Consider the following 26,198-nt stretch of genomic DNA (forward strand, 5'->3'; position numbering starts at 1 on the left):
GTCTAATAAAATCAGGGCGCTCGGTTTTTTACCGTCAGCCAAGCCTCTCAATTCATCCAGCACCAAGAGCATCACCAACTCGGTGCTGTGGTGTGCTCGGAACCCTGCTTGTCGTTCGTGAAGCAGGGAGTGGGACTCCAAGTACATGGACAAAGATTTTAATACATGTTGCTCCAGTACTTTAGAGAGCAATGGTAGCTGAGAGATCGGCCTATAGTTTTTTAGTATTGCGGGGTCTGCGCCAGGTTTTTTCAACAGCGGTCTTACCCGCGCTTCCTTAAGTGCTGCTGGTAGTTGTCCTAATTCCAGGGATCTATTTAGGAGATGGATGACTTGCTCCTCCAATAGTGGACGGGCTGCCTGAAAAACTTTAGGTGGACAAGGGTCCGCTGGAGATCCAGATTTGATTCTGGCCATCAACTGCTGCAGGCTCAAGATGTCAATCTCTGGAAACAGTGTGATAGCACAGTCAGTTTGATTTTGGGGGATTATAGGTGTAGCCATTCCATTAAGCGGCCCATTTTTTATGTCCTGGATGATGGTTCTTACTTTCTCCAAGAAATAATCCTGAAAGCAATTGCAGTTTATGGGAGACTGAACGCTGTCTGTTTTTTTGGTCAACTCCGACAGGATCTTAAAAGTCTCTTACTGCACGTTGACTGCCTTACTTAGACGGGATTCGTAGTACTCGGCTTTGGCAAGGATGATGTGTTTTTTGTATGCGTTCAAGGAGGCATGGTAGAGGTTCCTGGCTGAGTCCAGTTTAGTTTTCCTCCAGCTTCTTTCTAGGGCTCTAAGTTTCTTTTTATGGTCCCTCAGTGCTGGTGTGAACCAAGGGGCATCCTTACCCGGGCCTTTTAGCGCCTTCATTTTTATTGGCGCTATCTGATCAATAGCTAGTGTCAGGGAACGCGTTAAATCCGCGTATTGCTGATCTAGACTATGATCTAAGTTCGGGGGGCAATCTCTGGGCAGGAATACCTCGGTCAGGGTCCTCAAATCGACCTCTGCCCATTTGCGGGTTTTCCTAGCCTCCAATGTTGGTTTGATTATTTGGCCCTTAATACGTAGCTCACAGGAAATTAGGTAGTGATCAGACCAGATACATGGGGCAACTTCTTTCAGCGTTAGTGAGGGGTCTGTAATCCATACCAGGTCAAGGGTATGACCTTTGGTGTGCGTGGGGACATTCACGATCTGTTTAAAGTTTAGCGCTGACATCAAAGTGTCCAAATGGCGCATAGGAGCGTCCCAGTGAGGATTATCCCAGTGCAAGTTGAAGTCTCCTGTGACTAAGATTTTCGAGTAGCGAGTACAAAGATCAGATATGATGGGGGCGAATAAGTCCTGGAAGGTTGGGGTTGCGTTGGGAGGGCGATAGACCGCTAACACCACCCAACATGAGCTGTTTACTGTGACTTTCACCCCAAGCAGATCAGCCAGGTCGACTGTCTCTGATAGTAGGATTTCTACTGACAGCATCTTTTTGAAAATCACAGCTACCCCTCCTCCCCGTGTGTTTCCTGGGCGGTTTTGCCATAAAGCATCATAGCCGCTGGGGAGGGCGGCCAGGATGTCTGGCATTGAGCTCTCACTCATCCAGGTCTCTGTTAAGGTCAGTATATCAGTGTCGTTGTTTTGCAACAGGTTATAGACCTCGACGTGGTGGCAGTGGAGTGATCTGGTATTTAGATATGCTATTTTCAGGGTGGAGAATGCATCTTGATGTATAATGTTCAATGGCTTGTAGATAGCATGTGTTCTTAGTATCTTCAGGGTGTTGTTATCAAGGCAAGCCTCACCCTTATCCAGATTACGTAGGTCTTCCGAGGTGTAGGAGCGCATTAGTCCAGAGGTCCCTGCCCCCGAGCCCGTCCGTGCGCGGACGGGCGCAGACGGGCTGGACTCTGGCGCGACTCCGCGCACGCTCCGGCGAGCCCGCCGCGCGTGCCCGCTGCGCGTCAGCATGGCTGTCTTAAATACTGTTCTAGCGTCCTTCTGACAACTAGAGCAGCCAATCCTTGCTTTGGATCCTTGCCCTCACCAAAGATGTCTGCCGTTCAGGCAGTGTGGTGCCCTTCCCTGATAGAAAAGCTCAGCTCTAAACACAGTAATGTGGCGAAAAACGGGTGCAGGTATGCAATCACAATGATTTTTAAAAGCAGGGTACAGTGCCTAAATAATACAGCAAAAAAACGGACAAAACGGGGATTTTTAAAAATTCAGTATTTCGCTCTCATTAAGTGTACAAGTAATATACATTTAGCGGAAACACCTCTGATCTGTCCAAGAGGCTATTCCCAAGTATATATACACACACCTACACCTACCTACCTACTGGCGGTCGCCAGTAGGTAGTTATAGTTAGGATTATTTTCAGTACAAAATCTCAACATTCTATTGTGAATAACCTTGGTGCCGGTTGAGGAATCTGCCTGAAAATTTCCTCAAATTTGCCTCGCGGCACTCCGGTCCTTCCCTGAAAGTTTGGGGGGGGATTTGTCAAGGGGGGCCCCAAAACGTGTTTTTCCCATGTTAATTTCCATAGGGCGGTCAACCTCACTTTTAGCCCGAACGGCTGAATGGATTTCTACCAAACTTGGCAAAATTGTAGGGACTGGTAGCCCGATGTGCCTTTGCTATGTCTCAAGATATGTGCTCCAGTGGATTTTGAGTAATTTAGGTTAAAAAAAATATATATATCTTTAAGCGCTCCCCGGTACGCGCACCGGGGCGCTAACAAGCGCGCTACGCGAGTTCGCGTGCGGAAAGCTGATTGGCTCTCGGGTGTCTGTCAACATTCCAAACAGTCCGGAGCGGCCGCCATCTTGTGTCTCGGTAGGATCGAGACACGAGGTGGCAAAAACAAAGGGGGAATGACCATAAGGGGGCGGAGTAGAGCCCCCCGAACCCCCTAGGTTTGATGTGGGGGCTATGAGGGGGCCCGCAGGGCAAAAAAAAAAACCATTTGATTTGCGCGGGGGTAGCGCCCGGTACGCGCACCGCGGAGCGTACCTGGAAGCGTTCCATGGGAAAAAAGAATGATAGTTTTAAAAAAAATGGAGCCTTTTTTTAAAAATTGGAGGTAGTTCTAAAAAGAACAGTTTTTTTTCTTCTTTTTGTTTTATATTTTTTTAATGTTTTTTGAACATTTTGTACTTTTTTTGGCTTTTATGAACTATTTTATATTTTTTTTGTTATTTTTATGGGGAGAAACAAAAAACAGGGAATTGAAAATGGCTCAACTGGAGCAAAAAAAAATCAGGAAAAAATAGGGTTTTTTTTGGGCAATTGTGGTTGCCACCAGCAAGGAGGATGAGCTTTATGCTCTGTTCACCATAGGAGATGGTCTTACCACAAAAAATACATGTAATTCTGAATTCCCCAAATCGTGGTTGTATGCAAGGGATCGTCTCCCTTGTCTCTGGTCCTGATGGAGTGGGTTGCTTTCTTTTGAAGGTGGTGGTTGAAGATTGGGGAGGGTTACTGGCCAGTTCTCTCACCTCTGCGGCAGCATAGTTGTTCGGATGCTTGCGCTGCATGTGTCTAATCATGGTATTATTACCAAAAGAATATTTTTTGTTAGGGTTCCCCCTTGAAAGTTCCATGCCACAGATTAGGCAAGTCACCTTGGGCGCATTGACTTTCTTCTTGCCCTCTGGGATAGAAAAAAACTCCCATACAATGTGCTGCCTTGGCTTGTATGGGGTATTGCCTTCTCTCCTCCTCCTCCTCCTCCTCCTCTTCTTGACCACCAATGTAATGTTGTGGTGGTCCTCTTGGTGGTGGTGGTGGTGCAGATGCTCCAGCTGCTGCTGCTACTGTAGCCATTTTAAAGTACAAAATACTTCTGATAGATTTCCAAACAGGTCTTCCTCAGTCAAAGGACAAAGTCAGAATAAGGAAAAAAGGTGGGGTCTTTCATCATTTGGAAAAAAAAAACTGTCCTGAACCAATGAAAAGTGTTATTTTCAGGTCACATGACCCGGGCTTTCATCATTTAGCCACCAAAACTGTTCTGCACCAATAAAAAGTGTTACTTTTAGGTCACATAACGCGACGCGCCCCCGGGCGCGCCACGGGGCGCGCCATGGGGCGCGTTGCGTAAGCGCGTCAGATGATTACGTTGCGCGATCGTATTCGCTAGAGTACTTCCGGGTGCGCTTACGCTGTGCGTATCACGCGGATGCGGCTACGCAATACGTCATGTTTTCGTTCGCGGCAATAGCGCTAACGGGACGCTCACCGGTGCGCGACCCGGGGCGCTCCGAAAAAATGCGCTTTCCAGTGCGCACACTGGGGCGCGCACCGGGAGCGCAGCAGGGCAAAAAAAAAAAAGTCTTTTATAAATATACAATATAGGATTCATTATAAAAAATATTACATTTCATAGGTTTGAGGCCCTATATATAGTTAGTAATTAGCATTTAAAAAACTTATGAAATTCACTGAAAAAACCATAGGTTTCACACCAGTTATAGTTAGGAATTAGCATTTAAAAAACCTATGAAATTCACTGAAAAAAACCATAGGTTTCACACCAGTTATAGTTAGCTGGAAATTTTACTGACATAAAACCATAGAAATTCCAACGTTATAGTTAGTTGGACTCACTATAACAAGCGCGCCTGCAATGCACTGCTGATGACGTCGCATATTACATCGCTCATGACATAGTCAGTGACATCACTCATGACATCACTTATGACTCCATCCTTGTGACAGTGAAAGACCTCCTTTTAGTGTAATGTAACCCTTGAAATAGATATTCAAAAATAGAAACTAACATTTTCAAAAAAATGGAGATACCCATACCAGTTACAACAAATTCAGTAATTCCACCATCTATATACACATCCACTCATTCACCAACAGTTCTATATAGTCACTCATACATATACTCACTCATCATATGTAGTGATACATCTATACATCCTGTTATACACCGACAGTCATCCAAAAGTTACTCGCACACATACTCACACATGCAAATAAATTATTGAACATCCATTTATTTGCATATAAAACTATACACACACTACCTCTTAACTTCTAAGGGAACTTACACATACTTACTCTCTTAAACAATCACTTATATAAACATATACTTATTTAAACAGGAACTCTTACAATCTCTTACTCTCACATATACTCACTTATATACATCAAAACTCACATACACTAGATTAAAATATATGTTACTAAAAAACACAATAGTGAGACAGTCATTCACTCACTAACACACACATATACACACTCATCCACCCATACAGTCCTGCACATATGCTGTCTTCAAAACACATACAAACAGTGAGTAAGTCACCAACCCATGCAGCTACTTATACACAAAGTGAAAAACTGATACATATATTTCAATATTTAAAAGTTACTCGCTAATATATGTATTCAATAAAATACACTTAAGGCAGTTAACCAATCATTTAAAAAAAAAAAAAACATCCATTTACACACTTATTTAACCATTTATTCTTCCATTAACCTTTACAAATACAAATCTTAAACATATTAATTTTAAAGAAAGACCCACATTCACTGGCTGGTGTCATCAGTGATGTCATGAGTGATGTAATATGTGACGTCATCAGCAGTGCATTGCAGACGCGCTTGTTATAGTGAGTCCAACTAACTATAAAGTTGGAATTTCTATGGTTTTATGTCAGTAAAATTTCCAGCTAACTATAAAAAAGGGATCAGTTAGGCTCTGGGTGTATTTAATCCTTTTCTTTCAGACCATGTTTTGGGTTTGCATAAGAGCCCACTTTTCCACCTCCTGGTCACCTTTTTAGATGCTAGGGCAGCATTCTTTCGACTTCTGTAGACACATCTGCATCATATCCACTCTTGTTAGTTTGCTCACTGACTTTCTGACTGCTGAAGGATGATCGTACTGCAAAAGCCGCTATTTGGTTCTCTCTATGCATACCAGCCCTCTCAAGCCTTCTGCCATATCCCTTGCGCTTCAGCTGGCTGTATACATCATACCTGTTCCCTTCCCACATGGCATCTACTACACCATGTCACAGCACCCCTTCCCACGCGGCATCTACTACACCTTGTCACAGCAGCCCTTCCCGTGCGCTCGGTCTTTGTACCTTAATACCTGCTCCCTGGCCGCCTCAGCATCACGTCACTCCGCCCCCTTCCTAGCGCTGTTGCCTTGTGACTATCACACAAGTGAGTGACCCCTTTCCTGACCCTCTCTGCTACTCGCCACACGTCTCTCGTTTATCGGGTCTCCTTTCTTCGCCTCTCGGTTGCTCCAATCACGTCTCACCGTCGGCGTCAGTTGCTCCAATCACGTCTCACCAGTCCTCCAGTCTCCGCTCTTTGCAATCAATGCTCGGACATCAGCGTACGCCGCTCCTCCCCTCGCTCCTGATGTCATGACGCACCTCGCTGCTTTCAAGGGACTACTTTTTTTTTATGGTAAATTTTTAAAATTTCGTTTTTTAAATTTTTTTATATAGCCTATGTCCATCCCCTGGACCTCCCCTTTCCAACGCTGTATTGGGTGTTGCGATTGGTGGTGTACCTTTTTGAGTTTACCTGGCTCAAAGGACAACGTTCTCTCTTTATAATAGTAGTATAGCTATATATACACATACACACACACACAGCCCGTCCTGACGGTGTCCGGGTATGAATTGCTGCCGGCCAGTAGTATATTGTTTTGTAGGATTTCGTTTTGATAGCATTTCTTATCTGTGACAGGCCTGTGAAACGCTCCGATTCACAGTGCACTGCTAATGCACTTAAGAGTGCGCGTTTAGTAGTGTGTGAACTCGAGTTTCCCTACTTTATTTTTCCTTGCAGTATTATATAGCGTGAACTCGATAACATGGCATGAGCACAATTTGTATTACAGAAGAACACATTCATTTGTGGTAGGCACGGGAGACAAAGCGATTTTCCTGGAATCACAGGATGTTGAGCTGATGCTGAGATTCGAGCGTAGCTCCCCAGCTCTAAAGTTCACAATTCTAGAACTTGTGGCGGGAGGTGGTGTGTCTAAAAGTGTATGTCGGTGCTGGCCATCAATGAGAGACCTGTGCATTTCTCAAATGGGTGGTGAAAAAATATGAGTATGTTGCTGGAGATGTGGCCCGCCGTGCCACTAATGTACTTACCGGGGGAGGGTAAACACCCATTATTTCACAACTTTCTTTCAGTACCATGACTCCGCAATGCCATTATAGCGCATGGCATTACATTTTATATACACCTAGCCCCGAACCCTTTAAATACCCCTGCACCCTAAAACCCAAAGCTACCCCTGAACCCTAAAAATACCCCTGTACGCCAAAACCCAAACCTAGCCCTGAACCCTAAAAATACCCCTGTAACCCAAAACCCACACATACCCCTGAACCCTAAAAATACTCCTGTACCCCAAAACCCAAACCTAGCCCTGAACCCAAAAAAAACCTGTACCCCAAAACCCATACCCATACCTATCCCTAAACCCTAAAACTACCCATGTACCCCAAACCTAGCCCTGAACCCTTTAAATACCCCTGTACCCTAAATCCCAAACCTACCCCTATACCCTAAAAATAACCCTGTACCCCAAAACCCAAACCTAGCCCTGAATCCCAAAAATACCCCTGTACCCCAAAACCCATACCTATCCCTAAACCCTAAACCTACCCATGTACCCCAAACCTAGCCGTGAACCCTTAAAATACCCAAAAAACCCAAAATATATACCTCAGTACCTCAAAACATATACCCATACTTACCTTATCCAAACATTAAAAAAAACATGCTTTTACCATTCATGCATTTACAACGAATTTCGTTGTAAATGTATGCGTGGTAAAAGCATATAAAATGTAATGCCATGCGTTATAATGGCATTGCGGAGTCATGGTACTTTCGTAATGAAAGTATGCGGAGTGATGGTATGTGGAAAGAAATTTGCGGAATAATGGGTTTTTCCCCTCCCCCCGGTAAGTACATTGGTGGCACGGCGGCCCACATCTCCAGCAACATACGCATATTTTTTCACCACCCATTTGAAAAATGCACAGGTCTCTCATTGATGGCCAGCACCGACATACACTTTTAGACACACCTCCTGCCACAAGTTCTATAATTGCGATCTTTAGAGCTGGGGAGCTACGTTCGAATCTCGGTATCAGCTCAACATTCTGTGATAAAAGGCAAATTGCTTTGTCTCCCCGTGCCTACCACAAACGAATGCGTTCCTCTGTGATGTAAATTGTGATCATGCCATGTTGTCGAGTTCACACTATATAATATTGCAAGGAAAAATAAAGTAGGGAAACTCGAGTTCACACACTACTGAATGTGCACTGTGAATCGGAGCGTTTCACTGGCCTGTCACAGATAAGAAATGCTATCAAAACGAAATCCTACAAAACAATATACTACTGACAGGCAGCAATTAATATCCGGACAACGTCGGGACGGGCTGCTAATATATATATATATTCAATCAGTGAACTTGTAAAGCGGGTTACTTACCCATGAGGGTCTCAAGGCACTGGGGGGGTGGGGGGGTCTGCTACTGCTCGAAGAGCCAGGTCATGAGGAGCCTTCTGAAGGTGAGCAGGTCTTGGGTCTGCCGCAGATGGGTGGGGAGGGTGTTCTAGGTCGTGGAGGCGAGGTAGGAGAAGGATCTACTGCCGCAGGTTGTTCGTTCGATGCGCTGGGCGAGGCTTGAGGAGCGGAGCTGGTGGGCGGGGGTGTAGAAGTTGAGTCTGTTGTTCAGGTAGGCTGGTCCTGTGTTGTGGAGTGCCTTGGGTGCGTGGGTGAGAAGCTTGAAGGTGATCCTCTTATTGACGGGGAGCCAGTGCAGGTCTCTTAGGTGGGGGGTGATGTGGCTGCGGCGGGGGATGTTGTGAATCAGTCTGGCGGAAGCGATTTGGATGCGTTGTAATCATCGCAGGTGTTTGGCCGTGATTTCTGTGTAGAGTGCGTTGCCGTAGTCCAGCCTGCTGCTGACGAGGGCTTGGGTTACTGTTCTTCTTGTTTCGGTCGGGATCCACTTGTAGATCCTGCGAAGCATGCGGAGGGTGTTGTAGCAGGAGGGGGAGATGGCATTGACCTGTTTTGACATGGAGAGGGAGGAGTCGAGGACGAATCCTAGGTTGCTCGCGTGGTCCGTGGGTGTTGGAGCTGCTCCCAGTGTGGTTGGCCACACTGAGTCGTCCCACGTAGATGGTGTGGGACCTAGGATGAGGACCTCCGTCTTGTCAGAGTTCAGTTTCAGACGGATGCTCCTTATCCACTCGGCGACTGCCTTCATTCCCTCTTGGAAGTTGGTTTTGATGGTGTGCGGGTCCTTGGTGAGGGAGAGGATGAGCTGGGTGTCGTCGGCGTAAGAGATGATGTTCAGGTCGTGCTGGCGGGCCACTTGTGCGAGGAAGGCAATGTAGACGTTGAACAGGGATGAGCCCTGGGGTACGCCGCAGATGATGTCGGTGGCTTCGGATCGGAAGGGAGGGTGGCGGACTCTCTGGGTTCTGCCGGAGAGGAAGGATGTGGTCCAGTCTAGGGCCTTCTTCTGGATTTCGGCTTCTTGGAGGCATGTTAGTGTGTGGTGGCAGACCGTGTCGAAAGCGGCTGACAGGTCCAGGAGGATGCGGGCTGAAGTTTCGCCGTTGTCTAGCTGGTTTCTGATGTCTGTGGCGGCGATGAGGGCAGTCTTGGTGCTGTGGTTGCGTTTGAATCCGGACTGGGATGGATCTAGGATGTTGTTGTTCTTGAGGTGGCGGGTCAGCTGTATGTTGGCAATTTTCTCGATGACCTTCACCGGGAAGGGGAGCAGGGAGATGGGCCAGAAGTTCTTAAGGTCTTTGGGGTCCGCTTTGGGTTTCATGAGGAGAGTGTTGATTTCGCCATGCTTCCAGCTTTCTGGGAATGTCGCTGTGTCGAAGGAGAAGTTGGGGTGCAATGGTTGCGTCAGCTTTGTTGAAGACTTGGTGTGGGCAGGGGTCTGATGGAGATCCTGAGTGGATGGAGTTCATGACCTTGCGTGTTTCTTTGTCGTTGACGTGGGACCAGGAGGTCAACTGGTTGGTGCAGGTGGAGTTCGGGGTGGGGTCTGTTGCGGACGGGCGGCTGAGGAGTTGAAGCTGTTGTGGATGTCGGTGATCTTGTGATGGAAGAAGGTGGCCAGTGAGTCGCACAGATCTTACGACGGGCGGGATGTCGTTGGTGTTGGCGCTGGGGTTGGAGAGTTTCTTCACTATGTTGAAAAGTTATTTGCTGTCATGTGCATTGTTGTCCAGTCGGGCTTTGAAGGACGATCTCCTGGCTGAAAAAAACCATAGGTTTCAGGTGCGTTATAGTGTGTTGATCATTTCACTCGTTGAAAACCAATCATTCAGTTATACAATCAATTTTGCAAAAAAAAATGAATCCATTTAGACATTTATATACCCATTTATTCTCCTATCGACCTTGAGATATACATATATAAAACATTTAATTTTCAGAAAAACACACATTCACTGGATGAGGTCATAAGAGATGTCACTGACCATGTCTTGAGTGATGTAATGTGACGTCATCAGCAGTGCATTGCGGGCACGCGAGATATAGTTAGCTGAACTAACTATAACGGGGGAATTTCTATGGTTTTGTACGAGTGAAATGTCCAGCTAACTATAATGGCCCTGAAACGTTTTTTTCATCGATTTACTAAGGTTTTTTTATATGCTAGTTTCCAACTATGCCTACAGAGGTAGAACATGTGAAGAAAGAAGAGAAAATGCACAGAAAGAAGCTACATAAGTCCACAAAGACGAAGAAAACTGCAGGAAGAAGCAAGACTTGCAGTAAGTACAAACAGAGGAGCAGAAAGAGGCCTTACTGCAAAATCATCCTGAGCCCACAACTTTTTCCGACGGGTACTGGTGGTAACTGACACTGACTAACCAGGCCTAGAGCCAGTGCTATGCTAAAAGGCACTTAGAATACAGTGAAAACATCTACATACACTAGGAAACACTATGCTTTTGGGTACCCCTGTGATTAGCATGACCTTCTCCTTAAGACCCTTGTATATAATATGGCAGGGGGATTAAAACAAGTCAGAGGTGCAGAAATATGCTACTTTAACTAGTAGTCACATTTGCAGAGTGGTGGAGAAAGGGTGCTGGGCGTCCAAACAACGCTCAGGAGTTCCGTTGCGTATGTTATGTTATGTTACATCTGCTTATATAGCGCGGCGGCTGCCCCAGCGAAGGGGCGTCCCAGCGCTGGACTAGACAGGAGAGAGCACAACATACAGACAGGCCATCAGGTCAACTTAGCAAAACAGGTGGGTCTTTAATGCCTTTCTGAAGGCAAGAAGGTCATTTATACTTCGGATCCACAGTGGTAGTGCGTTCCATAGTTTGGCAGCCATGTATTGAAAGGAACGTTCTCCAGTGTGGGCGAGTCTGACTAGGACTTACAGGAGGTACCAGGAGGGATTTTTAGCCCCCAAACTCCCTCAGGACTAAATTGGACTTCATCCGCCATCCCGTACTCTGCAACGAGTCACGTTTGCAGAATGATGGAGAAAGGGGGCCAAGGCCTCCGAAGAAGTCTTAGCAATCCCACAGTGTGGAACTTACTGGAGGTAACAAGAGAGGTAGTTGGCCCCCAAGGACATCCTTGGGCACCAACTTCCCAAACTATTATCTCCAGTCAGTCCCACACAGCAACATTGGTGAGTACTTGTACCAGGCCAGGCCCACTTTGTCCACCACTCTACAAACGCACTCCCTGGGACGCTTTTGGATGGGGATTGAAGTCCCCTTCACTGCTGGGGGTCCTTTAGGGACCAACTAGCCTACCTTTTACCTCCAGTAAGCCCCACGCAGTGGGATTGGTGAGCGGCAGGCAAAGGCTATGCCCCCTTTCTCCACCACTCTGCAAATGTTCCCTCTGGCACGTTGTAATTTGAGGTATTAAGTCCCTTTGAATCCTGAGGGTCCCTGGGGTCCAACTAGCCCACCAGCCCACTGTGCGGCCCCCCTCCCAATGTGTGTGAAGCCCCAGGGGGGTGGGGGTGCCAAGGCGTGTGGGGGGCTCAAGCCCCCCAACACTGGTTGTTTTAAAAAAAAAAAATAATAGAAGCCCTGGTATGTGGCGTCCCGGGGCTGCAGGGGGGACATGTGCTCCCCCTCAAATATTTTTAAAAAGCCCGCGGCTGGCCGTCCCCGGGGCATGGGGGCCCTTGGAGGCCCCCTGATAGATTAAAAAAGACACCCGGGGTGGTGGTCCCTGGGTCTGCGGGGGGACTGCGTGCCTCCCCGCAACTCAATTATCTTGCCCTGGAGAGGTGGCAGTCCCCGGGGCAGTGGGGGGGGGATTTTACCCCCCACACTTTTGTTTTCACTGTCCCCGGGACCTGGCCCACCCCGGGGCTAAATATTAACAATGCACGGGAGCCCGCACTTCGTTTTTTCTATTTTCGCGGCAGAATCCGCGTACTTTTGCCGTTTTTTATTTTATTTTATTTTTTAATACTTATTCTGGCCCTGGGGGTCCTTGTTTGACCCCCTGAGCAGGCCTATGGTGTCAGGATGTTTCTACCCTGTCCCCTTTTCTTGTTTTACGCGTTTTCCCCCCCGTTTTCTTGTGCCGCGGTTACCGAGGCCCAGGATTGCTGCCAACAATTCCTGGTTTGGAGTGTTGACAGCCAGTTAGAATAAAGCTGGTGGTCGGGAGGGTCCGCGGATCCTCGGTACCTCAAAATGTCAAAACTTTTATTTTTTTGATTTTCTCAGCAACTACTGAATGGATTTCCACAATTCTTTCTGAAACAAGGGCTACCTTTATGCCAAATTTGATGTAATTCCTTTCAGCAGTTCAAGCTGTAGCAGTGTCTAAAGTTTCATATGGGAAATATATTTTTCGACCTCCTGTTTTTTTTTTGTTTTTTATTTCTCCGGAACTACTGAACGGATTCACACCATTTAACAAAATGAGTTCTTTCTGAAACATCAGCTACCTTTTTGCAAAATTTGGTGTAATTCCGTTCAGCAGTTCGAGCTATAATCGTGTCTAAAGTTTCCGATGGGAATTAACATGGACAAAACACGTTTTGGGACCCCCCTTTTTTCTCGGCCCCCGCTTGCTCAATCACCCCGAAACTTTCAAGATAGGAGCTGACCAGAGCGGGCCATAAGTTTTGAAAATTTCACGAAGATTTGTCAACCGGCGCCAAAGTTATTGTGAAAAGAAAAAACGCTTTTTGAATAGAAACCAGGTCCTGACTATAACTAAATACCTACTGGCGACCGCCAGCAGGATATATATCCTACTGGCGGTGATATATCCTACTGGCGGTACAAATACAAAGATTAAAGTGCAGTTAAGGGTAACCTGGGTTATAAAACCTCAATGTATGTTAAAAAAAAAAACACACAGATTCATCTAAAAAACGCAGTTAAAGTGCTGTTATAGCTCAAAATTAAAAGTGAATGTTGGTGTTATTCGAAGTTATGGTTATGAGCATAATCCATAACTCTTGCAGCCAGCAGCCATGCACAGCATAAATTGAACACTAAACATAATGCTCTGAAAGACACTATTAGTTATGGATTCATGACCTTAGATTTACCCTCAGGTGTCAGACTGGATCTGGAGAAATTTTTTTCGTAGCAGTACTCCTGGGTGTCGGTAGGAACATCGTTTGACTCCGCATTCACTGTCGGTGTCGTGATCGCCTGGATTACGTTACAGTATCTACTTAGACGCTGCCACTGCGCGCTGACGTCCGTTCTTTCTTTTTCCGTGCCAAACAGCGCAGATCCGGAGAGAGCGGTACCTCTAATCCTTTTTTGACTGTTTTTTTCCGACTTTTATCGACCTCTTTTTCGAGTCGTTTGACTCCTGGTGCATAGGGATGTCACTTCGGCGGACCGGCTTCAAGTCTTGCGGCTCCTGCCACAAGCTGATGTCAGCGATGGACTCACATCTAGTGTGCCTCTGGTGCCTGGAGCACAACCACTACCCGACGATGTGCTCCGATTGTCGGGCCATGGCCCCAAAGTCTTTGCAGGAGCGGTTCCAAAATCTTCCGGAGGCCTGGCAGTCTGCTCCATACCGCTCGAGGTTCCAGTTTAGAGGGAGGTCGCAGAGCCAACACCACCACTCCTTCGTCCAAGTCTTTGTCTTCGGGTAAGTCAAAGCTCAAAAAGAAGGCGAAGAAGCACAGTCGCTCTCCGCGTTCTCCGTATCAGTCAGCCGACGCAACGCGGGATGCGGAAGGTAGTCGTTTGGTCTCTCTCCCGGAGCCTCTGGGTTGGCTCCGAGCCTCCTTCCCTTCCTGGAAGCCGGAGTGACCCCTGCCCAACTTCATAGCTTTTACGAAGCCCTCCACTCCATCTTTGTGCAGCAGGCGCGCCTTTGTGCCACGGACTCGCCTGGGGGTTCTAGGCCTTCGATGCCGGCGGTCCCAGGCTGGATCCGGATCAGCGCCAGTTGACCTTATGACACCTCCTCTCGAAACCATTGGCTACACCGCCACCCCTCCTGAGGCCGGTTGTGTCCCCAACTGAAGTCTACCCCAGCCTCCCTCTCGACATGGACCCGAAGCCCGACTGACGTACACCGGCACCGGCGCCGACTGATTCTTTTGTACCCGTGTTCTACCCTGGTGTACCCTATCGCCCTGAGCGGCAACCAGAGGAGGTTGAAGAGGACTGGTAGGGGTCTGTAGGCCCTCTGGCAGACCAGTTGGAAGAACTGGACCGGAGAGAGGAGTTGGGTTAGGTCAGTGGTCTGGACACTTCTCCAGACCTTGGCATGCTTTCTCCCCCTACCGTGGCTACAGAGGAGAGAGCCTCTTATGCTGTGGTGTAGTGTAGAGTGGCTGAGGCCTTGAACCTTAAGCTTCCTACGGTGGCGGTCAGGACTAAACTCTTGACTGAGGTGCTTCAACCTGCAGCTGCCTCTTCGGAGCCCCTTCTGCTGTTCAAGAGGCCCTCACAGACATCCTTCTGGGCACTTGGTCCAAGCCCAGCACAGTGGCCCCTGTGGCTAGGACGATTCCCCGACTCCACCGCCTGGCCCCGGGCGACCACATTTTCCTCTTCCAACACCCTACCCCCGATAGCTTGTGATCCAAGCCACTACTTCCAAGGGTGCATTCCCTACCACTCCACCTGCTAGGGAATCCAAGAAGCTGGATCCCCTTGGGAAGAAGATGTTTTCTTCCACCAGCTTAGGACTGTGGTCGGTGAGCACTGCATGTCTCTTGGGCAGTGTGGCACACGGTCGTGCAGGTGCTCCGACAGTGCCCGGAGGAGGCCCGGGCCATGCTATCCCATGCAGTTGCTGAGGGTTGAGATGCAGCGAAGTTCGCCATACGATGTGGGCTGTACATAGCCAACTCCCTAAGCAGGACAATTTCAATCTCGGTAGCCCTGAGACGCTACGCCTGGCAGAGGTCTTCTGTCTTTTTGGGCGATGTCCAATCGACTCTTTTGGACATGCCCTTTGGTCGTCGCTTGTTTGGTAACAACAAAGCGGACAACGTGCTCGAGTGCTTTAAGGATTCTAGGGCTACGGCCAGATCCTTGGGCCTTGCTACCTCCTCTCGCCCCGTGCAGACTTCTTTTCTCCCCTTTCCTGGTTATGGAAGGATTGCCTCACAACGTTCCGCCCAGAGCCTCAGGCCTGCACAAACTTTCAGCCTCTGCGTGGCTGGGGACGTGGGACCCAGCGTCGTGGGTCAGGGGACCAGTGGGCAGGCCAGTGCACCAGTGCCCCCTCAGTAGCAGCCTCCAAACCTTCCTAGTCCGACCCTACAGGGCCACCAGTTGCCAGTGGGCGGCAGGATTTGCATTACCTCCCCCACTGACAGAACATCACGTCGGACAGGCGGGTTTTGCTGATTGTCCGAATGGGCTACTCTCTCCCCTTCAATACTACTCCATCTGTGCCACTTACATTCCATCGCATGTCAGAGGATCACTTAGCTCTTCTCCTCCAGGAAGTTACAGCTTTCTTGGGCAAGGGAGCCATCAAGCGCATCCTTGTGCCAGAAATAAGTTGTGGTTGCTACTCCCACTACTTTCTAGTGCCCAGGAAGGACACAGGCCTGGGTCCTATCTCGGATCTCGGGACGTCATCCGCTTCCTCCGGAGGGAGAAGTTCAAGATGTTGACATTGGTTCAGGTTCTGTTTGCTCTCGACCCTGGAGACTGGACGGTAGCGTTGGACTTGCAAGACGCCTATTTCCACATCCCCATCCTGCCAGCTCACAGGCGTTACATACGGTTCACCGTAGGCCATGAGCATTTTCAGTTTACTGTGCTTCCCTTTGGCCTTACCAATGCCTCTCGGGTGTTCACAAAAGTGATGGCGGTGGTTGCAGCTCATCAGTGCAGATCAGGGCTTCCAGTCTTCCCCTATCTTGACGACTGGCTGTTGAAGGCGGGCTCGCCCCAGGCTGTCTCCCACCTCCAGACTACGGCGGACCTCCTGCATTTGCTGTGGTTCACTATCAACGTGCCAAAGTCAATCCTGATTCCCTCTCAAAGCTCCTTTTCAATGAAGCGGTTCTGGATACAACAGAGTTTTGGGCTTATCCTCTCAAAGTCAGAATGACCCTGAGGCTGCTGGGCCTCATGGCTTCCTGCATCCTGCTGGTGGATCATGTCAAGTGGCATATGCGGGCTCTGCAGTGGGACCTAAAGTTCCAGTGGCCACAGCATAAGGGGAATCTTTCCGATTGTGTCCAGATCTTGGAGGGCACTGCACACCAATTGCAGTGGTGGCTAACGAACCAGGATTGGGTCAATGGCTGATCCCTCTCCCTTCCCCAGCCAGAGTTCACAGTGGTGACAGATGCGTCACTCCTGGGTTTGGGTGGCCACGATCAGAGGCCTCTGGTCTCTGGTGGAGTCCGGGCTCCACATCAGCCTTCTGGAGCTCTGGGCGATTTATCTTGCAGTGAAAGCATTCCTTCCTTCTGTCAAAGGTAGAGTAGTGCAGGTGTTCACGGACAACACCACCCCATGTGGTACTGCAGCAAACAGGGCAGGGTGGGGTTGTGGACCCTATGTCAAGAGGCTCTCCGCCTTTGGAAATGGCTGGAACATCCGGGCATATCCCTGGTAGTTCAACACCTAGCATGTTCATGGAACCCCAGGGCGGACGAACTCAGCCGCAGGTGCATGATGGATCACTAATGGCATCTTCACTCGTAGGTGGTGCAAGGTCCCTAACAGCAGAAGGGAGAGCCTTTGTTAGATCTATTCCCCACCCAAAAGAATGCGCAATGTGAGCCGTTTTGCGCTTTGGAATTTTCAAGGTGGCACTCGCTCAGCCACGCTTTTTGTCACAAGTGGAGTTAGTCTTCTATACCCTTTCTGCCTATACCAATTCTGCCCAGAGTGCTGAAGAAGATCAGGCGCGACCAAGTCCTCCTTGTGGCTCCGGATTGGGCACAAACAGTCTGATATCCTGAGCTCTTGCACATGGCCATCAATCCTCCTTTCAGACTGCCTTTTTCAGTAGGATCTTCTGTCGTAGCAACAGGGGACGATCCTCCCTCTGAATCTGTCCAGGCTCCACCTCCTTGTGTGGAGATTGAGCGGCAACAGTTGACAGCTATCGACCTTCCTCCCTACATTCTGTACTGTAATCTTGCCAGACAGGTGTCCCTCTACTAAAACGGTATACGCCTGTAGATGGAACAAATATGTGGCATGGTGCACACCAAAGGCTGTGGATCCTCTTGCTGCCCCTCTATCAGAGGCTCTCCTCTTCATTCTTTCTTTGGCCAGGCAGGGCTCTCCTCTTGGCACACTTAAAGGCTATCTTTCGGCCATTTCGACCTTTCTTTGGCTTTCTGATCAGCTTTCTCTTTTCAAGTCCCCTATTGTAAATCGTTTCCTTAAGGGCATTACTCATTTGTTTCCTCCTATTCCTTTCGTATTGCCCCAGTGGGACTTGAACCTGGTTCTGACCTACCTTATGTGCGCTCCATTCTAGCCACTACATAATTGTCCTCTGACTCTTGACCTTAAATATTGCTTTTCTGGTTGCCATCACCTCTACTTGCAGGGTGAGTGAGCTTCAGGCTTTTTCTTCTAAGCCTCCTTTCCTTGCTGTTCATCCGGACAAGGTTGTCTTCCGAACTCAATCCTCTTTTCTTCCTTATGTGGTTACCTCTTTCCACATAGGACAGACCATCACTTTGCCCACCTTCTTTCCTTTCCCACATCCTTCTAAAGAGGAGGAGAGGCTCCATTGTCTGGATCCAAAACGTGCGCTCATTTTACTTGGACACAAAACAATTCTGGGTCGATGATAATATCTTTGTTGGCTATGTGAGCGCCAAGAAAGGTCAGGCCGTGCTAAAACAAACCAGCTCTCGATGGGTCGTTCTTTGCATTAAAATGTGTTATTCCTTGGCGAAAAAGGAACCTCCAGTAGGATTGCGCACCCATTTCACCAGGGTGACGGCAGCTACTACTGCTTTGGGACGTGGAGTCCCCTTTCATGACATCTGCCATGCACCTACGTGGGCTTCCTTGCACACGTTCACTAAGCATTACTGAGATGGCTTATTTTGCCATTCAGTTCTCCAGGACTTTCTCGTGTGAACTTAGTTCACAGACCCACCTCCGGGGTTGGTATTGCTGGGGTATCTATTCTAAGGTAAGGAATCCATAACTAATAGTTTCAGATAAACAAGTTACTTACCTTCTGTAACGATATATCTGTAAGAGACATATATATATATATAGATATATATATGTTTTTAACAGTTTTATATGGCGCGAACTTGACCCGAATCGGGTATCCGAGCGCTTTACATAGCACCAGTTGCGGTACATGAGGACACATTCATTTGTGTTATGCACGGTGAGATTGAGTGATTTGCCCAGAATCACAGGATGTTCAGCGTCTTTGCAGAGACTCGAACCCAGATTCGAGGTTAGACGCCCTAGCCATTAGGCCAACTCCTCTAGTTATAGATTCCATACTGCCCCACCCATCCTCCCCGTTCTGTGAACTGACTTCTAGGGTTAAGGGCTCACTTTCAGGGCCCTAGTTTTATGCACCAGTGTTCAGTGTCTTGCATGACTCTGCACTTCTGGTGTGGAATGTCATGTAAAGAACTGGCGTCAGCAGCCAGGGTCGGCGTCTAAATCGATACTGCAATGTCATCCCGGCGATTACGGCGCCGACAACTAACGCATAGTCTAACGACGTGACCTACCGTCGCGAAGGGGCACTGCTACGAAACAAAATTCTCTGGATCTAGTCTGATGCCTGGGGTAATTGTGAGGTAAGGAATCCATTACTAATATGTCTCTTACTGATATATCGTTACTGAAGGTAAGTAACTTGTTCTTCATGGCCTCTCACTCAGTGAAACTGTTGGTATCACAAAGGTTGTAAACCATCTTGCGGGCAAGAGTACATATCACATTGCCAATCTTACAAAGATGACTGTAGTATCATTAATTGGTTTGATAATGTGTTTCATTGCATTTCGCTTTTAAGTGTTATTTATTGACACTAATAATGTGATGTCATAAACATTGAATTTGGCGTATGAGTTATGATTTGCGTAGGTGGCAGCACAGAAGCCTATCCAGCCTATCCAGCCTTAGCAACGACTGTGTATACCTCCCTGTCAGAGATCAGGGCCATAATAGTCGACTGACATCCAGAGACTTACCAGGCTAACCATGCTTCCATATAAGGAGTGAGCATTCAGCACCCTTTCCTTGATGCAAACCTGACTTTAAGTGCTGCCTCCCAGGGGAAAGCGGGCAAAAGACTGCTGTTGCTACAGACTAAAGAAAAATGCTACCTGATTTGGAGCAATTATCAAAGAGTGCTCATTGCGAACCCAAATGAATAAAGTACCAGTGACCCGGAGCTAGAAGGTGGCAGACTTCTGAACAGTGTTACTATGCTTGTCCTTCAAGAGCAGATCGTGCTAGTCTACCTATGACATTCACCAAGGTGGAGACCCTGACCACCCTGAAGGAAATATCCTAAAGAAGATGCACCATCCCGACAACTAGAGCCGAAGACATAGATCCCACTAACACAGCTAACTGCACATTGGAAAAAGTGACAGTGCTACATCAGCCCCAAAGAATTCAGCCACCTACACAAGTGGGAGTCAGAGAATGCCTTTGCATAGGAAAAGTCAAACAGAACCATCATTGCAGGATTTACCAATTGTAACTAACTCATAGGATGAGTATAGTCTATAGCTACCAAAGGGGAGATCTGAAAGCGGGGCACGATTACTGCAACCAGCTGAGACCATATGTGTAAAGCAATAGACCTATGCCTTTTTAGGTAAAGCCCATCATGAATTGAGCATAAACTATAGTTACTGAAGAAATGCCAGATTCCTTGGGAATCCAAACGTCATAGATACTCTGATCCAGGTAGCACCCCTTGCAAAGCAACTATACTTGGGATGCAGTAGAAGACCCCTCACCCTCATTGAACAAGTGCAGCTCCATTCCGTTAAGAACCCATATTGGGAGTTAGCCCCTGGAGGAAGAAGCAATTCGCTCCCTACCCCACAATGCTGCCACTTCAAATGAGAGAAAGACCGTTTCCAGAGCAGAGACTTGTGCAAGGCTGCTTACCTGCTCCAAAGAGTTGAGGAACATTCGTGCAGACACTGTCTTAACTAAAATGACCATCTGCAATGAAACCCTTACAGAGAAACCCTTACAGACAGTAGCCTAGCAACTACAGCCTGATTGCACACATACACAGCCCTGGTCAGAGTGATAATCTGTCACTTTCCAATGAACCAGCTAAACATAAAATGGACTGTTGCATCTGTGGTGTTTTATCCCTGTTCTCTGCCAAAATATTTAACGGATTTTCTTCAAATCACGGAAAGGATCTATTCTGAAAACAAAATTGTCCTAATACCACGTTTTGTTTGGTGGAGTACAAAAGTAAAAATGACAATTTTCTAGGAGTCCATCCCTGTCTTCACCAGTGTTTTCATAGAATAACATTGGATGTTGTTTACTGATCTCCCAATTTGAAACCAGAAACCAGAAACCCATGAACTAAGCATATGCCAAATATTTGACTGGTGAATCAACTGTTATTAATAAAATAGTAATTGCAGTATTAAGTCTGTCTTAACCATAATATATGCAATAAAGTACACCCTATTATACATTGTAATGATTTATTCTAAGTCACAGGTGTTTCATGACAATATAGAGGGAGGAAGCCTAAGGTAGGGTTTCTTTATAAAGTCTTAAACCTGTCAACCGTACTGGGGTCTTCCCCCAGATGTTTTGCCTCCTTACCTACGCTTGTTGCAGATTCTTTTTGTTGGCTGTCGATCTCTGAGCATTTTACCATTTTGTCCCAGTGCTAAAGTGTATGGGCTTCTCCTCTAAACATTGTAACATTGGTGTTTGTACAATTGACTGTTTAGTTTACTTGCAAGTCACTTGTAAAGTTGTATACCATAGACCCAGGGCCTGTAACCTAAATGCTACTCGTTGACCTGCAGCACTGACTGTGCCCCACCCACACAAGTAGCCTTTCAAATCTGTCTCCGGTCTGCCATTGCAGGGCCTGTGAGTGCCGTTTACTGCCACTTCAAAACATTTAAATCTACTTGCCAAGCCTTAAACTCCTCTTTTATTACACGTCACCCCTATGGTCAGCGTCAGATTGGTAACGGGGGCATTTGGGCAATGCCCGAGGGGCCGAGGTCCAAGTTCGAGCTGAGGGCTGCTTTTGAGCAGCCTGGGGGCCGATTTGAGTGGTGTCTCTGTTTGACTATACCACCAGCTTTCCAGTGGGTGTCTAAGTAGCCTTTCTGGAGGGGGATGGGCGATCATTACCTTCCATATATCAGCAACAGGTAGAGGTGTCACCCCTTTTCTCTCGCTGAGCCTCCCATTAATGTAGGCATATTGAGCGGGGCAGGGGGCCTGAGCAGAAGTGACCTCGCTTGTTTTAAGGTGTGTTTCACTAGTGTAAACTGATGCGTGCATTTTTCTTTTACCCCCGCTCAACTGCGCACCCCCCCCCCCGCTTTTATGTAAAATTACGCTGAAAGCAGTGATTTGAGGGAAGGCATTGTGCAAATGTGGGGCACTTTTTTTTTTTTTTTTTTTTTTATGCATGCCCAGGCCGATTTTTAATCCCCATCCAACCCTGCCTATGGTAGGCCCTAGGTAGCCCATGGGCAGGTTGCTGTGTAAGTAAAAGGTAGGACCTGTACTTTCAAGTTTTTTCATGTTCTGGTTGTGACAAACACCCAAATTCATTTTTCACTATTGTGAGGCCAAAGGTTAACATTTGGAATTCCTTAATCAACTTAAACTGTTATTCCGGATTAGAAATGTGTTTTATATCTTTGGAATAGTATTGATGAACGTTTTTTACTGATAAAGTTGGCTTTAACATTACTATTTTAGAAAGTCCGCATTTCTCTCCTCTTACTGCTCTGTGCACCTGCAGCCTGTCTCCAATACACTTCTGTGGTGGTTGACAGCGACACTTTGTACACTCCCTCTAGACCGCCACATATGCAGGAAGGTGCTAGGAAGGGAGGGAGGGGCCAACACTAGCATCTCAATAGTTAGTGGCCTGACCCCACACAGGGGCTGATTACCCCCCACAGATATACAAACTCCTTATCACACGTTTGATAATTATCCAGAAATTAAACAACACCAAAGACAACCTTGACTAAAAAGGATTTCATTATTTATGAATGTATGATTGCTGTAGTGTGGAAACACATGTATACTACTTGAATTATCAAACGTGTGCTAAGGACTTTGTAGCTTTGTGTGGCTCTAGCCTAATTTAGAAGAGGGAGTGTGGTTCTCTTCTCTTTGTAGCACCGTCTTAAGAAATATCCATTTAGAATAACGTAGGTGGATTTTCCTCTGGGGCGCCTAAACCTAGAATAAATACCACCAACCGAGACCAAAAAGCTACCCCCCACAGATAGTCTAGAGCCAGGACTGATGAAGAAAGGATACTTGTGCTATTCAAGGACTCTTCATTGAAGTCACCACCACTTCAAAGGCACATTTGGGTATAAGTCCAATGTGTTGCCAGAAGCCAGAGTTGGTGGCTTCATTGGACTATAACACACAATCCCCATTATTTGTTTTGTGGCATTTGCATAAAGGTAAAGCCTTAAATTGTAGTACTGAAGTATATGAGACTGTTTTGGTGATATATCTAGATTATTTGTAATGCGTAAACAGTAATTAGTAAGTTGAAGAAAATTAAAACCTGTAGATGTCCCATTGGATAAATTCAGTACTTCACGAGACTGTTATATCTGGGAGTTAGGGAAACTTACTCACCGTATGACCTCATTCATCTAACATATGGGTTTTGAGCCAAGGCTTTTTGTGCAATGAAAGTAGCCAAACGTGTAGCGTAGTATTGTGCATCTATAATACATGGGACTCTGTAATCCCTGTAGAAACGCCAGTATCTAATTTCTTTATAAACTGTGACTTGTGACAAACCCAGTCACCGATTATGAAATAATTACGTCAGAACTCAACTATAATAAATTATTGCAGTCAAGTTCTGATTTCACAATGGCTACTTCCAGCGCCAAGAAGCTCCTGGGCGTATGTGCGCTTTATAAATTTTAAATAACATAACATAACATAACATGGGCAGCAGCCAAGATGAATGGCTGGTCTGGTCACTTGGGAGCTTAATTGAACGAGCTGTTTAAAGCACCTAAAACGGAACGTTGCTTTTCTTTCTTCTGCTCTGTTTTTATTTTTAGCTTACTGTGACAAGCAGAGAGAAAAGGTTTATTTTATTTTTTTAACTCCTGAGATAGTTAGACAAAAGCTAAAAAAATCTGCATGCGTCTACATATTCATAGCTAGTGCAGGTTTTTGTTTTGTTTTAAACTGACTTCTATTTGACTGTTTCTAATACTAACAGGTTTTTGATGTATTTAAGTGGTTTGTGGGAAAGGTGATCATTACCATGTATTATATTGGACACAGCTGGGATGATGATGAGTATCTTGCAAGTCACCTCGGAGTTCCATAAACTTAGAAAGGAACTCTATATTCGACCTCTTTTCTCTATAGGATTATGAATTCATCGGCGGCTTGCAGTATCCTTATAATGCTTTGCAGGGTGTACTTTATGCCTTATACATTGTGAATCATCACACCTCGGTTGAGGATCACGTTGGAGTCTAATACATTGATAGCTCTGTACACATGAGTAATATTCCGCAATAGTAACAATGAGTTATTTCTGACCCATGTAAAGAATGCAGCTTTGGCGTCTTTGAATACCTATGGCGTTGGAACATGTGGACCTAGAGGATTTTATGGCACGTTTGGTGAGTCATTTTTTTCTTATCTCCAGAAGTGTTATATCATTCCACGATTTTTACCATATGTTGTCATTTAAAATGTAATTAATCAGCTAAAAAGAAATTAGCAATCCATTTCATTCTGTTTAAGTGAAGATTGATTTTAGTAATGCTCCGCTTGATCATTGCTTCAATTGGCCACAAGATGGCAGACAATCCCTTTATTTTGTTGTTTTCCAAGTTGTTGCTAACATGCTCATTACTGTACAAAGAACCTTGTTCCGCTTTCAATGAGTTTGGTGATGTCACTAAACTGAGACTAACAGTACGTGCAATGGTAATAGGAAACCAAATTGAAGCCTCTCTCTGGTGAAGTGGAAGCAAACGTTTGCCCTCCAGGGTAAAAAGAGGAACTGTTGTGACTCAGCCCGTGAATGCCTTTGTCTGCTGTCCTCCTGCTGCGAGTCCACATGGATAAGCAATCGTGTGTTAATCTTTTACCATGCTTGTCTATTTTACTTCGTCCTTTCTTCTCCAACAAAGATGCCACTGCATAACACTTTTATCTGCTGTCTATGCCAACCATCCTCAACTTTTTTGTCGTGTGTTAAAATGTAGTCCTTAATATGCAGTAGTTTATTTTAAATTTCATAATGCGGTATTTGTTCTATTTAAACGTATTTCCTTAAACAAGTGAACACGTGTGGCGATGTGTAAGGTCTCGGAGTAATGTACAGTAGTGTACCATATTTACTCGCTGTGTCTAACACAAGTATCACTCTCACGAACATGTGGGCGTTATTTGCCGTGATAGTCTTTCAAGGCTTTCATCGCATCTACATACTCGTCAGTAACTGCCTCTTCCGACTCTGACATTTCTTCCCCATCCCGCTTTCTCAAAGCTGCACACATGGGTCTAAATAGCGATTTCATAATTTTTATCCCTTCAATGCCTAAACTATGCTTCAGTAATGCTAATTTGCGTGTGGCTGCAATAATCCATGTGCAAATGCTCAAACAGCAGCAACCACTGGCAACAGTGTTCAACCAAGCTATTAGATCATTTATTTATTTATTTATTTTGAAAGTTTTATATAGCGCGAACAAGATCTTCGCAGATATCAGAGCGCTTTACAGAGAAGGGGAGCATGTATACGCAGATACAACAATCATGTTAGAAGTACATTGAGGTTATATCATAAAACAGTGAAGTAAATCAAATTCAGAGTCAAAATAAAAATACAAAGGGTTCGAACAAATAGTACAGATGAGTAACGAGTCTTTGTAGTTTTATCTCCAGTAGTGGTTCAAGTGTATTTAGCCATGAGGATCGCTTTTACTTCTTTCTTGAAAAGTATGAAGGATGTGATCAGCCTGGTTTCAGGGGGAAGCGAATTCCAAATCCTGGGAGCCATTCCCGAGAAGGAGCGTTTATAGGTTTTTTCCTTGCGGAATCTTTTAGGCTTTAGCAAAAGATTGTTTGTACCTCTAGTGTTTCTGGTGCCTCCAGAAATCGTCAGCTTCTGTGCGAGGTATCTAGGTGAGCTCAGGTGGATAGCCTTGTGCGTCAAACAAGCGATTTTCAAGTGTATTCTGGCTTCAAACGGCAGCCAGTTCAGGGATTTGAAATCAGGGGAAATGTGTGAGTGTTTTTTTGATCCAGTGATAAGTCTCGCTGCGGCGTTTAAAGAGGCTCTTAAGGGTGCCGTAGTAGCTCGGGGGAGACCGCAGAGTGCGGTGCTGCCGTATTCTATTCGAGGTATGACTAGTGAATGTACCGCAGTTTGGAAGTCTTTGGCTGGAAGGAAAGGTTTAAGTTTCCTAAGGGTGTTGATTTGGTAGTTCGCTCCCTTAGTTGCTTTGTTGATGTGTT

General features: G+C 46.4%; 1 protein-coding gene across 1 annotated transcript in view; it reads left to right on the forward strand.

Annotated features, from left to right (window-relative positions):
- Positions 1-26,198, forward strand: part of SPTLC1 (serine palmitoyltransferase long chain base subunit 1) — a 346,713-nt gene that overhangs the window by 98,631 nt on the left and 221,884 nt on the right. Inside the window, exon 5 of the mRNA XM_086961127.1 lies at positions 24,280-24,352. Within this exon, the coding sequence (XP_086817253.1) occupies positions 24,280-24,352 (73 nt within the window). The remainder of the gene's footprint in view (positions 1-24,279; positions 24,353-26,198) is intronic.

The sequence above is a fragment of the Lissotriton vulgaris genome, chromosome 3_1 (genome assembly GCF_964263255.1).
Source record: "Lissotriton vulgaris chromosome 3_1, aLisVul1.2, whole genome shotgun sequence".
Lineage (NCBI taxonomy): Eukaryota > Metazoa > Chordata > Amphibia > Caudata > Salamandridae > Lissotriton > Lissotriton vulgaris.